Source organism: Rhagoletis zephyria, unplaced genomic scaffold (genome assembly GCF_001687245.7).
Source record: "Rhagoletis zephyria isolate East Lansing unplaced genomic scaffold, Rhagoletis_zephyria_1.1 Rzeph_scaffold_01342, whole genome shotgun sequence".
Classification (NCBI taxonomy): Eukaryota; Metazoa; Arthropoda; class Insecta; order Diptera; family Tephritidae; genus Rhagoletis; species Rhagoletis zephyria.
Window position 1 is genome coordinate 19,960 of NW_016158426.1, and position 14,847 is coordinate 34,806.

A 14,847-nucleotide genomic window follows, 5' to 3' on the forward strand; every position below is an offset into this window, starting at 1 on the left:
CACTGTACTCCTTCTTCTTGGACATTCTAACATACAAACACCATCTCATGTGAAAATTCTATGAAAGCGACTAAAACTAATTTTGTTGTTGCACAAACTCACACGTCTCTCCGCAGTATAATGTAACAGTCATCCCTTCTCTTATCAACAAAAAATAACATAAAATAATACCACCGTCTTACTTTTTCTCTCTACGATTGCATTCTGGTTTAAGAAATCTCTCGGCCTTTCAAACACACTTCTCCACTCCCCTAAACGCATTTGCACCTTTCTAGGGGTCGTTGTTCGTTACTAAGCGTAAGAAAACAAAACGCTTTTACAAACGTAATTGTCGTCGCTCATTTCCACATCATCCTCAGCCCTTTACAGTGCATATGTTAGTAGGCAGAACATGCTTTTTATGCCGGCAGCACGAGTAGCGTCAGGCAGCGCGGCGACCGACTAACCAGCTGTTCGGAAAAAACTCACGTGCTCGGTGCCGCTGCATGTGTTGATAGGTGGGTGCGTGAGTGAGTAAGTTTTGCAATTTCTGCAAAGTTTTCCTCGCCGACTTATATTATCTCCCCCTCTCTCTCTCTCTCTGATGGAAACATACTTATGGATATACATAATAGGTGCGTTCGTTTAAAATCTCCAGCAGAAACCAACCAACTGCCAAATTCCGGCGAAATGTCATCTGTTCTCTCACAAGAGAGAAATATCCAAAATAGTACGCGAACAGAAAATTTGCAGAAACTTGCAAGTTAGACGAACAGCTGATATAATTTTTGTTTACATACAAAAGTGTAAAATTTAAAACGTACGAAAAGTCGTCGCAAAGTGTTATACTGACACAGTTTATTGATTAAACAAATAACTACTTATTTCTTACAAGTTTAATTAGTCGCATTTTGTAGTTTTTATCTTCCAAACCATCAAATTCAATTTTGTGATTTGCGTAAATGCCAACCAGCTGTTTTTGATCAGCTGTTTCCCTGTTGGCAAATTGCTGTTTGGCAAACATTTTTCCAACAGAAACTAACAGCTTCCCCTCAAAATGAAATGTCACTTTGCTCCCTCAATTTCCCCTACTTTGCAAGTTTTTTGCGTACGCGAACGCAAAAACCTGTAAGTTTTGGTTAAACTTGAACAATTAACAGCTACGCGAACGCGCCTATTAATTGATTGTGGGTGGTAGCAACATGTTGGAAGCTTACCGGTCTCTCGAACATTAATTTACTGGCTGTTAGACAGTTGTTTTAAACACCACAAAATTATAAAAGCTGGGCTCCCTTTGTGCTTCGTTCAGTTGGCTTGTATGAACTTAGAAATCTCTCCCTTCATCTGTGAAATATGGATCGCAGTAATCTGAATAAATACCGAACTCTAAACTTTCGTCAAATGGCGAGAAGCGGAACATAACATTGAGGCAAATTAGTCGACCGTTTTACTGACCTAATCCCGATTAAATCCTACTTGATTGGCTTGGGAACTGGTGTCGTAAAACCCTGAACCGAAAAGTGGACTTCCCCTGCGTTTGCGACTGCATTTTGAATGACAGTTTGATTTAGTCAGCAAAGTGTGAAATCTGAGGAGTTGGTCAATAAAAAGAGGGTAATAGGCCCACAGTGCAATAACGCAGTGGCAGTGGCAGCGGCAATTTTTCGAAATTTGTTGTTTTTTTTAGAAAGTGTGGTGTCCAATGAAGCGACTCACAATACAGCAGTACTGCTCAGTTTAGCCCATGATTCAATAATACAAGGTTAGATAATTATTGACAGCCGCGGTTTGACACTCCCTTACGAAAGGTTGCATTTAAGAAGGACAGAGAAAGGGCAAGAATGCAATCCCTGGTTGCGATAATGGTAGTAAAAAAGTACGCAAAGTAGGCAATTAGTAGTGAAATTCCTTTTGTAAATTCCAATGTATTTGCAGGAAATCTGGCATTTTAAACGAAATGTTAAACGGAATATAACAATATCTACGTGAATTATGTAATTTTTATGCTATTTAGTTGTATAAAAACTGCAAAAGGGCTCAAAATTAATATACAACTACTGCGACTTTTATGTAAACATCCAATTTAAAAAAAATTTATGTTTTCATCAGTTAAATGTGCTTCATATGTATATACAAATAAACATATTGCACAAAAGCTCACACTAAAGCCACACTTTTTCCAAGTAAATTTGCAAAGAAGCAACACTGTGCCGATGCTAAGGGAGCGGTGCGAGGGAGACAACTGTCAGTTTATCGAAGCTTGTATTATTGAATCAAGAGTGTAGCCTAAATTCTAAATTCACTGCCACTGCCTTCATCGCAGAAAACTTCGCATGTTCTGCTGATGTCATTGAAGCCTAAAAGACAACAACAAAAATGACAACGCAGTATCAGTACAGCTGATTTTAAAAACTGTCACTGCCACTGCCATTGGGCTATTGTATTTTGGGCTATAGTATATCAAAGCTTTTTTCAAGAAAGTCTATATGATGATCAGAACCCGAGGTATAACAATTTGAAGAAGTACATGATTAGTCAGAATCGCGAAAAAATCCAAACTTGACAGATCATATCTCCGAAGAAAAAAAAATAAAACAAAACTGCTCGCATACCTGTTAAATTAATCTATCGCTATCGTCTTCCGACACTTGCGCATGGCTAATTATAAAATAAAAATTTATTAATTTTGGTTTAATAGACACTGTGTTTTTTTAGTTTCTTTAAGTAAACAAAAGGAAAACTATAAATATTGAGGATTAGAATGTGCGCTAAGCTACTGACTGGGAGTGTACAGCTTAAATTACCTTAAATTATAAAATATTTTTGTCTATAAGAAAATAATTTTGTAAGTACGTGCATATTAAATTTTTAAATTTAAACGTTTCAATCATTCCAAAAGGTTTCTTTAAAGCATGCTAATGAATTTTAGTACATATTTACATTATACGACAGCTGCTAATTGGCAGGGTCGTGCTGGCGGAACTGGCGGGCGTGTCGCTGGACAGATACGTTTGCAGGGGAACCCNTAAGACAAAAGTTCATGGGTTCAGGATTCTTTGAGGACCTAACAGACATAGCCGAAGTAGGCATACGGCAACTTCTGGGTTTCGCAAAATCCACACGATGGTTTGAGTAGGAGGGTTCTAACGATCCGCGTGGTATCACAACGGGCCCACAACCTAGGGCCTATGTGTGCTAGTGGGGTCACTGGCAGCCACTTTAACCTAACCTAACCTAACCAAAGAATGGAATGAAAAGTAAATAGCAAAATAACATAAGAAACAAGCTAGCTTAGTTTAAATTTATTTTTAATTATGTCCATTATATTTTGCGATATTTTTAGCGTCCTTAAATTAATTTTTTATGTTGATTTTATTGGTTATGTTTACTGTTNTATAACGGTATTCTTTATAAATTTCCATTATGAATCCACATGTGCAAGTCGTAGGCTTGTGCATTTGCTGACGTATAGTTTGAAATATCTTTTTATTAAATAATTTGTGTATTTGGGCTATGTATGATGGGTGTTCTTCTTCTTGTTTTGGGCAGTTTTTCGTACATTTTATCGTATTTTTTAGAAGACGAACACTCTTTAAATAAATATTCTTGCAAGGAATTGACTGCAGTTGCACAGTTAATAATAGTTGGGCAGCTTTCTTTGGCCTCCGTTTTATTGTCAGAGTATAGTAAAAGAATTTCGCCTCATAGTTTGTAGCTTTGGGTAGAAATTCCTTTTGTAACGATGTTGTGTTGATCAGTTTGAAAAGGTGACTTTGGCTGTTTTCTGCAACTAAACTCCGTACTATAGTATAGTCTGTAGCTGCTGCTAACATATCTTGAATTAAACTGTCTAGTCCACCCGTATATTTAAAATAATATAGCTTTTTGTTACTTTTCACAAATTCATGTTGCATTGCTGAACCGTTTTTAATAATCGAAACATTTGCTGCATCCGAGTTGAATGCCAGCGCATCTGCGATTTTACTTGGATTTTCTACCAAGTAAAGGCTTTTTCTTTGTTGATTCGTTTTTTGCATTTCAAGGAGCGCCAGCCCTTTGTGGTTCTCAATTTCATTTAGTGATACTTTATAATTCACATTTGCGCTTTTTGAACATTTTAAACAAATTCTCCTCTCTCCGTTTTCCACCGTTCACCGTAAAGCACGGAGCAATTATCAGCGGCATGTATTTGGCGTTGGCAAATTATACATTGGAAACTAAACTTAGATAAATTTAAATAATTAGATACAATTAAAATCTTTTAACGGAGATCGAAAGTTAGCTTTACACACAGGAGAGTCGTGAGATTCAATAAGATTATCATTTACTATAGGTTTTGTCAATACACTATTTTCCTCCATTTTTTATATCTTTTGTAAAAATCGGTTCACTTAAATTCTCACTCGTGTCCATAGCCTCTTCATCGTAACTTTCTACCGCAAAATTTTTATTTCGTTCATAATCTTTCGAAATTTTTTCGTGCCTAGTATCTTTTATGAATGATTGCTCTGGGGTTTCTATGCTTTTGCCGCATTTTTCGCCAAAATTTTCTTTTTCGTCCATCGTAATAGTCTATAAGTTTTTCAATTGTCACGTCCACTCGAGTGGTTTCGCCCTGTTTTCCAAGTATTCCATGCTTAATTTTCCTGAACTCACTTTCCACAGGTGCACTGTAGCCTGGCCGAGTGTTGTCAACATCAAATTTATTATTAAAAATTGCGGTCCACATATGAGAATATGCTTGCATTTTCATGATCACCTTCGTCAATTTTTGCGGTTACTTCATTTCTTATATCTTCAACCCAGGGTTGCCACTTGGCAGAAGAAGTCTTTACAAATTTGTTTGATCTCGCTTAAATGTTTTCGCTTTCAAAATTATTTTCGCTTTCGGAATTTAGTTCTTCATTTTCTTCTATTTGGGTTTAGTTGGTTTCCTTAATTGGTTTTCAGAAGTTAGCAGAGTACGCGATATTTTTTAAATATGTAAACGGCAAAATTATTCTTTTCACGGATAATTAACGGCAAATTATCCGATAGGAATTTTTGCTTTGGGAAAAAGTTGTCCTGCCAACTTCAGAGAGGTTAAATCCTGCATCTGGGAAGAAACGCGTCCGCTTAGAAATACTCGGCTGCGATGGGCAACAAATAAAGTTGCACGTTGCAGTTAAAATAACGCACAAGTTTGTTGTCCTTGCTCTTGGCAAACACAAGGCACCGCCCGTTAATTATTTCCATTTTATTATGTATTTAAAATCAGTCTCACAGCTCACAATTGCAATTTTAAATTAAAAAAATTTAAATTTTGAATATTATAGGGCTAGTGATGGCAAAAAAAATTTAATAATCTTTCTTACGATTAATTGCAATTATTAATCGAATGCTTAAGATTAATCAATTAACCGATTAACCGATTAATCGATCAAATCGTAAATTAATAAAAACCATTTATAAGGTATAAAAACTGACTTACACCCATCATTATATCAAACTTTGTTCAATATTAAAAGAAAAAAATCAACGAAATATTCCAGCTTTTTAATTAGATTTCCGCGACAATAATAATTATTTGCGAAAAATAGAAAATATGTGTCTCCAAACATTTTAGCAACCTTGTTTACGCGAATATTTCAATAGTGCATTCGTCTAACGGCGACCGCAAACATGTAAATGTACCAGATTCGTAAGCACAATCGCATACCCTTAATATTGCCAGTATAGAATAAGAACATCCATATATCGACTGCTGGTCGGCAGCCATTTCGGAAATGCCCTATCTCAAAAAATGTTTAAAAAACCCCCCTCAATATTTCAGGATTTTATTGAAAAACACTCTATCTCAGAATTTGGTTGAAGAACGGTATATTTCAGAATTCGATTATCATCAGAATTCGACTTCAAAATGTATTCATTACTTTTCAACAACTTAAATCGAAAAAATTGCTTCTATATTGTTTGAGAAGCTCTCCTACCATAAAATCAATAATAAATAAATGGATTTGAAACCTACTTTTTTATTTAAAGTGGCGTTTTTATTTTTTCTCTCTAACGTCAGGATTTATTTTAAAGGACTTTGTAATTTCAAACATATGATTAATTCCAAAAATTCAATGCAATGTAGAATAAAAATATGTGTACCAAATACAAGAGAAGATTTCTTTAGATTAAACAAAAAAAAATAAAATTTTTTGGATTCACGAGGACGAATAGGTAGTTTTTTAAGCTGATGAAGTTAGAAGGACGGAATTCGAGGATGTTATCGAGTTTATATAAGTCCTTAACAAAAACAAAAATATTGCGAAATTCCAAGGATACAATTTTAAAAGGATATTTTCAATACTTACCAGTCCTTCTGGTACCAAAAACTCGAATCTGTTTAGATTCTACAGGATTTCCTCTTTAATTTAATACCCATACTTCTTCTCTAAGCACATTTCTCTAAATTTTTGAAATCATTTTTGAATTACTGACATCAGAGTGAAAAACTAAAAACGCAATTTTACTATATTTGCCCATGGTTTCGCGAAAATATTGAAATTTGTGTTTAAAATTTACTACCGCGCGGTGTTGTATGTGCAATGACCTAGACTTAAAAAAAAATATTAATTATAAAATAAAAAAAAAAAAATATATGCAATACTCGCCAAGAGGAGGAGTTTCAATTATTGCCGCCAGTGCAAGTTACAATCCCGGGATTATTTGCCACGAATCCCGGGATTTTTGGGACCTTAAAAAGGCCGGGATCCCGGGGATCCGGGGATTAACATTCCTAATCAGTACATATGTATTTATATGTACTGAAGACTGGTGTGCTGAAGATGGCTTGCCAATAAACCCACTGAAGGCCACCATTGGCTCCATTTATCAAAATAAGAAAAAAGTCAACTTGTCGAGTTCTCAGACGAGGCGAATTATTTAGGGGTAAGTCTGGGCAAAAGGATCAATTAGAACTCACACATCTCGAATGTTACCGACAAGGCTACAAGAGCTTTTTAGGTCTGTTAGAGACTTCGTGGTAAGACTTGGGGAATATAACCCCAACTAGCGTATTGATATTTCAATACGGCAGTAAAACCCGTTGTTACAAACACGGCTCCGGCCTTCTGGCCACAAGTTAGGCAAGTAAACGCGGCTGCTACCTTGTACAAGCTGCACAAACCGATCTGCGTGGCCATCACAGGAGCTGTCCAACGGATGCACTATGTGTCATTACAGGCATTTCACCTATCTATAAAAATCTATAAAATTTAATAGTTAGTTATAGCGCTAGCTAGAGCTAGAGCTATTGGCTGACATGTAAATATATTTCAGTAATTGGCAAGAAAAAATTTGTATTCTGAAATAACAATATTAAATTAAATATTCGTTAAAATAAATGGTCTTAGTGAGTTTATGAATAGGGCAAATATTGTTAAAAATGCTGAGAATTATTTTAAAAATTTACTTAAATTTATTAAAAAATGAACTTTTGATTTACATTACATAATTTAAATTTTGAATGCAATAAAAAATATGATACTTTCATAGTTATCAAGGAATTGTTAAAAACTGCCAAAATTGGAATTGTTAAAACTCCAAAAAACTGTTGGTAGGCTTTGGTTGGTTTTGGTAGGAGAAAACATTTGACCGTGGCAACACTAAAACTAAACTTAACTAAAAAATGTGTTTCAAGCCGGCGAATCAAATAAAAGCAAAAAATTTTAAAAGTATTTTTTTAGTGCTATCTATCAGAGTGGCACAAGAACAGTAGCTTCTAAAAATTATTTGCCAAGAAATCTGAAAATTAGAAAGTTAAAGCTTTTTAAGGTCTCAATACGATCCTTTTTCGCCCGAAATACCCTCCCTTATTTTATATTTTTTTTTTGAGTATTATCTAATATGTCTGATATGTAAAACCAGCCAATAGTTTGGTTTTTTTACTATCGAAACCAGATACATTTTCGTGGACCCCCATTTACAACTCGTGCACCGCCATATTTTTTTCACACCATCGTAGACCGCCGTCGAGTCTCCCGTGGACCACTTTGGGAATCACTGATATAAAGCATGCTCGACAATTACTTTTATATGGAAGACAATGCCTACGACCGTCAGAAAAAAAAGATTAAAAATCAACGCGATTTTCTAGGATTTTAAAATTTGCACTTTAACCTACTAATTTTTAATAAAAAGTTTAAAGTTTGGGTGTAATTGTTAAAGATTGTTGAATTTGTATAATTTTTGCAAGAAGTTTGAAATGTGAATTTAGGTGGTGCTGATTATGTAATGTGCTAGAATTTCATTAAAAAAAAATATAAACATTAAATAAACAAAAGAAATATAGCCAAAGCTGGTCAAAATGTTATTTACATTAATTAGTTGACCACAAGTGTGAATATGTAAAAAAATTTTCCAAAATTTTTTATATTGAAAAAAAAATTTACAACACCGTCGGCAAGAAACACAATGCCAAAAATGAACGGTAAATCCTAGCTCTTTTAAATTTGCATTTTATTATGCTAAAATTGAATGGCCCTCAAAACATCTATAAGTAATCAAATTCAAAAGCTTAAAATTTTTTGTTGAATATTGCGAAATACTGCACAAGGTTTTAAAATTAGTTTACGCGGTTTTTGGTTAGATTTTATAAGGAAAATAACTAAAATTAAAAATCAAAACAATAAATTGTAAAAAAAAAAAAATTGTTAAAACTTGTCATATGTAGCGCGCTTGTAACTTTGCCAATGCGTGTAGTTTAACAATCCGATTAAAAAGCATTATATTGGTATAAATTAAATTTTTATTATCTTTTTATTTCGTAAAACAAGTACATACATTTGTACAACAGATTACGTACGCATTTCGAATGCAAATGAAGCAGTAATAAATTAATATAACTGCAAAGTGCAGTAAAAAATACGAAAAAGTAGTGATTAGATTACATATATAAATAGATATATATTAAACATTAAAAAAAAAAATACTACGATTCTAACTACCGACTGAAGCTTCAGCAAAAGAAACAAAAATCTACGCCTAGAAAACCAACAAAAAGTAGTTTTAACCAAATTTGGCAAAATAAATTAAATTGGGAATGCGCGCTTTCCCCAAAACTACATATGTACATCAAATTAAAGCTAATAAAAAGCATTAGCATAAATGGGGTAAGCTTTAAAGCTCACCAAAGTAATGCATGTGTAAGGAAAAAAAAGAAGAAAAAACAAATTACTTTCACACGTGTGGAAAGCTGAAGCGTTAACAAATTAAATTACTACATATATATTAATTGCGACTAAGAATATTTTTCTAATAGCACACAAACTACATATGTCCATATGTATCTATTTACACTAAACGAAGTGTGTGTTTGTGTAAATAATGCGAAGGTAAAGTAAGCGTTGTGTTAAACATAGCTACGCGCGGCGGCTCAAGAAAACTCGCTCTTGGCCAAAAATGGAAGCACTTCAGTGCTTTAAACTACAAGTTACACTTCTACGAGTGTTTTGCATTCAAAAGTGGTAATAGAAATATCTACACTAAAATTAAGTACTTTTTCTCCAAAAACATTTGAATTTTGCATTTGTCTGCAAACCGATTGCACTAGTCCGCATAAGCTGAGTAAGATGCTGCTGCACCAGCAGCAATTGGATAGGAATTCATCATTATAAACTCGCCAGCATCGTCATCGGGCAACAACAGCTCGAATCGTTCCTTGGCTGAGATATAGGCCGTTGGCGGTGGTGTAGCGGGACGCTTGAATACAACCGCCGCACCAATCATAATGTATATGACAGAGAGCGCCACCAGCATGGGGAATGAGAAGACAATACGCGCCATTAGAATCTTTTGTTTTCTAGCGCCTGCAATGGACGGCACGAAGGATCCTACGACGAGAAAAGTGGATGGTGAAAGCCTTCACGCTTTCCATAATGCAATTTGATTTACTCACCATTCATGCTCTTCGATTCGCAACGCTCACCGATATAGCCATCGGCGCATATGCACGAATGTATCGTATCATTGCCGATGGGATAGCGAAAACAGCGACCACGATTTAGACAGAATTCCGTAAGAAATTGACCGCTACAGGGTAGAGAGAGTAGATCGCGCACCGACTTCAATTCGTTCATGACGCTCTCCACGCCATCGGCGAGCGAGGATGCAGCAGTGGTGGCAGCAGTTGCTGTTGTTGGCGTAGTGCTGCTGGGCTCCATAACCGTCTCACCACCTACAATGATTGTGGAAGTATTATCGCTATGGGTACTGGTACCTTCTTCAGCCATTAAAGTCGTGCTTTCTTCAGCTGTTGTAGGTACTATCGTGGTTGTTTCTGTCGAAGCTGTTTCTGCTGTTGTTGTAGTTGTGCTTTCCACATTTGCTGTTGTTGTCGTCACTGTTGCTGCTGTCACCGTGCTGGTTGCCATTGTCGTTGTCGTTCTAGGTGTTGTTGCCATTGTCGTTCTAGGTGTTGTTGCCGCTGTCGTTGTCTCAAACGCCGCTGCATCGAAAATACCAAGCAAGCTTTCAAATGAATCACTTCCGAAATTTCCCAATTGTATTGTCTCACCAAAAATTTGCGTTTCAGTGCTTTTCTCTACATTATCGTCATCCCTGGAGCGCGTGTGCTCATCTGTATAGTTTTTATTAAATTCCAGTTCGCTGTTCACTATTTCCACATATTGTGGTATCCTTTGTTGTTGTTGCTGCTGCTGTTGCTCCAACTGTTGTTGGTGGTGTTGTTGCTGTTGCAGTTGATCGTAATCCTCATTGTTGTAGTCATAATCAGCGCTTTTGATATTGTGCAGTCGCTGTTGTTGTTGCACGATTTGCAGTGTGTGTTCCTTGAGCAGTAATAATCGGCTCGAACAACAATCTGAGAAGAAAGGAGGAAAATATTACTTATATAATCAAAGGATCTTTTAAGGCGTTCGAGAGCGTTATAAATTTTCTCATAGCTCTAAAGACTTAATATTGCTTATTCTGGTACTTTTCTATAGTTAAGAACTTCTGCTTTTAAATTTTTTTATTTTTTATTTTTTGTAAATAGGAGCTGAAATTTGTCCATCCTTAACCTTACTTCCTTACTTATATTATTTGTTTGTTTGTTTGTTACGCTTTCCCGCTTTAACAACCCAACCGATCTACTTAAAACTTTCTACATCGGTGTGACTTAGCCCAAATTAAAATATAGGAGGGGGAGGGGGGCGTGGCATCTACCAAACGGAATTTTTCATACTGCATATCTTTGGAAGTATTTTTGGTTGAGGACTGGAACTTTGTGTATGGAGATATACATATCAAATCAATTCCACACTAAAGGAAAGGAAGGAAGGGAAAAATGGGCGTTATTGTAGAAGGCGTGGTACTTCATGTACAAACGGAAACTTCGAAACTAGATGTCTCTGAAAGTACCTTTTTGTGCTAGAGTACTGGAACTTGATATGGAGATCCATACATATAATAATATTGTAACATTCCGATGTCTGTATATTACAGATATTAAAGAAAAATTAATGCCGGGGGTCTTTATTAGAGCAACAGAAGCCAAATCAACCATTTACAGAATGTTTGTCTGTCTGTATGTTTGCACGGGCATCACTAGAAAACTAATGAATGGAATTGATTCATTGTCTGTTGCTAGAGGTCTAACTTAAAATATAGAAAAAATAGTGTTGCCACCTGTCTGGAAAATTCAGTTTAAGTTAGTTGTTAAGATAAAATAAATGTTGCAATATACACTGCCGGAACAACGTAAATATTTTTGTGGAACGTTACCACCTTTTTAAAAATTTTAATTTATTTTAATTGATATGGTAAATTAAATATTGCAATATGGTTATCAATATAAGAAGATTTAGGAAAGTTTACTGCCGAAAATATTTTTGAGGAGGGTTGACAGCTGGTTGAAAAATTTTATAAAATAAATGAAATATTGCAATGTGGGTATCAAATTCTAGAGGTTTAAGAAAGTGTACTGTCGAAAATATTTCTGAAGAGGTTTGTCACCTATTTAAAAAACTTAATTCAGTTAAATTGACAAGATAAGCTAAATGTTCCAATCATTTTCGAATTGTTAACCAAGCCCAATGTTTATTGGGTAGTTAATACTATTACATTTTTGAATTAAGATTTTTTTTTTTTAATTGTAAAACAAGGATTTCCGCTTTTTATGGAAGATAATTACATATAAGGTGTTTAAATATATTTTGCGAGAAAAATTTTATTTGATACACCGCTGAAGAAAGTGCATGATATGAAGACTCGATTTATACAATTATAAATTAAATTTCCAGAAGAAAGTCGTCACTTTACCTACTTTCTTAATACCTTATATTAACTTCCACCCATATTCATAAAAAATTAAGAATGCATCCTAAATCATAAATTTGTTTAAGAATTTCACTTCATAAAGCTCCTTAAATCTATTTTATTTTTTATGAATGTGGCCATAAAAGTTTTGGGACGGAGCAAGAACCCAAAAATAAAATAAATTTAAATTAAATATCTCTTTTGCATAACAACAAACGGCGAATGGATATTTTTTCTTAAGTTAGCAGATCCGGTTCCTTGTTGGGGCTCCTTAAACTCTGCCTCCGTGCTCGAAGGCTTTCTCCATGCGTACCTTGTTTTGATTATACGCCAACACTTGCCCAAGAACAGAAGACACGTAGACAGAAAAATCTCAAAGATCTCTTTTATGGATTGATGGGCTTTAATTTATTGCTCGAAGGTAAAGGAATTCAAGGAAGAAAACCTGAAAATTGTCGTAGTATAAACTCACACCAAGCAGAAATGTATAGGATTCAATTAAGTTGGAAGAATTGGTATGGTTAGACTCAAAACTTTCATCAAAAAGCCTAGTTGCCGATTTTGAGTACCCTCTGTGAGTGTCGGGAGAAGCCAGTTACATTTAGATAATAGTGGTTACATGTATTATTCAAGGCTATAAGAAACCTTAATTTTGCACAGTAAAAATATCACGAACTGTGCTACCAATAATGATTTGGGATTCGTCGTTTTAAGAGGAACCATTAATAAGTAAATTTATTTCTTTAATTCTAGTATAAAATTATTATTCCAACTAATATTTCCATTGCAATGGGTACGGGTACCTAATGGAATCGATGTAAAGCTAAATTCTCTCACTACCGCCTACGGCACACTTCCCTAGACAACAACTTCCCTGTATAAACGTACATACTATACCTTTATATTAGGGCACCTCACTCTCCATATACAAAAAAAAAAAATAAATAAATAAAAAATCGGTACTGTTGTGCCATCGATATTGTAAAGTTTATTTAATTTTAAGACTTCTGCCAAAATATTTCGAAAAAATATTAAGATTAACGTGAATTGGACCGATTTGCAAATACCACCAAGAATTTAAAAATTTTTTAGTAAAATTAATTTTTAGAATTTTTTCTTTGTTTCAAAAAATCACAGCAGCTTAAACTCTGCGGTGATTTTTTTGGAAAAATATTTTTAAAAAATAATTTTGTATATTATGTAAAAAACTCGATTTTTTGCAGGTATTTTCAATTCGGTCCAGCTCACTTCCATCTTAAAGTTTTGTTCGAAAATTTTGGCGAAAGTCTTAAAATGTAATAAATTTTTTAGTTCTGGTGGAAGCCCCGCAAATTTTTTTTGTGCATATTTATATTTATGTACATATATCTACATACTATATATGTACATATGTAAGTATGTACGCACGTAAATACCTACCAGTCACCGCGACGATTGTTGACAGCATGAAAATTACTCTCAGCAAATTTTCCGAAATTTGCATTATACCAAATTTATTCATACATACACGATATTCACCACAGCAACGAAGAGATTGCGTGTGTGGTGAATATGCGTAGCATGAGAAGAAAATAATAGAGAATAGTGTGAGTGAGAGACGAAATGGAATTTTCAATATCGAATTGAAAAATAATAAAAAGCAAATCAGCAGCAGATGTCGAAAAGTGGCGGCGAAGCGCCAAAAATCATCCAAAAATTCGCGAGGTTAATTGAAGGTGAAGTATTTGCAGTACCAAGTAGACGCAAGCACGTGCAAACTTTGTGGCAAATATTGTCCATAAAATGACATTTTTCAATTAAATGCAACTCCTCCTTTGTTAAATGCACAGCGCGTACACTGTGCGAAAATTTGTGCTCCACTTTCGAGAGACACGAAAAGTTCTATGCCAATGTCAGGCGGTGCGACGTTGACGCTGATGATGGCGCTGCGCGGCGATCACAACTAGATACTGGAACAACACACTGCGCGGTTAGAGGACGCGAGAGGGGAGTGTAAATTCACGCGTTAGCTTAAACTGTGAGTCACATAACCGCAAGTGGATGATAAACGTCTCCTTCACACAAAATTTTTACATTTCATCAAAGTACATCTCGGCGCCGAAAATTACAAGTCCTTTTTTTGTCTCGGAAAATATCGAAAACACGAGTCCGGCGAATTGTCAATCAATTGCACGGAAAAAGGCAAAATTACACGGTGCGTAGTAATTGCTTGGGACGCGTACGCGTACGTCGAATACCGTTGCTCGTCAATGGGCGCACAAAATGAGACTGTGGTGAATGGGTGGCGCGAGCATGGCGACAGGCCAGCAGCCAGCAGACAGCAGACGGACCACCAATTCGTTCATGGCACAGATCGCTAGACGTGGTCGTGGCCGCGGCGCGTCTGCTGCGGTGAATGTCATTTCTTTTTCGGTACGAATTCACAGAGATGCGGTGATGACATTGTCTGATTTGTTTGATAATGCAAAGGGGAACAAGGGGCGTAGTCGTTGATTTACGACGAACGCGTGGGAGTATAGTGTGCTAAAAGGAATGCTGAAATAATTTTATTAGCGTACGCGCGCACTGTTTTTAGAATAATGC

The 14,847-nt window shown here is 35.5% G+C and overlaps 1 protein-coding gene across 2 annotated transcripts; it reads right to left on the reverse strand.

Moving 5' to 3' along the window:
- Nucleotides 1-8,919: 8,919 nt before the first annotated feature.
- grk (gurken) lies at nucleotides 8,920-14,514 on the reverse strand. 2 transcript variants are annotated; one of them, XM_017617153.1, is made up of 4 exons: nucleotides 13,684-14,514; nucleotides 10,523-10,828; nucleotides 9,905-10,453; nucleotides 8,920-9,839 (listed from the first exon to the last, which is right to left on the reverse strand). In XM_017617153.1, exons 1-4 carry the CDS (start codon nucleotides 13,763-13,765, stop codon nucleotides 9,556-9,558), a joined length of 1,221 nt encoding a protein of 406 aa, XP_017472642.1. In that variant the 5' UTR covers nucleotides 13,766-14,514; the 3' UTR covers nucleotides 8,920-9,555. The 2 variants fall into 2 exon arrangements, with proteins under 2 accessions (XP_017472642.1, XP_017472641.1); XM_017617152.1 differs by having other exon boundaries at nucleotides 9,905-10,828.
- Between the last annotated feature and the right edge of the window lie 333 nt (nucleotides 14,515-14,847).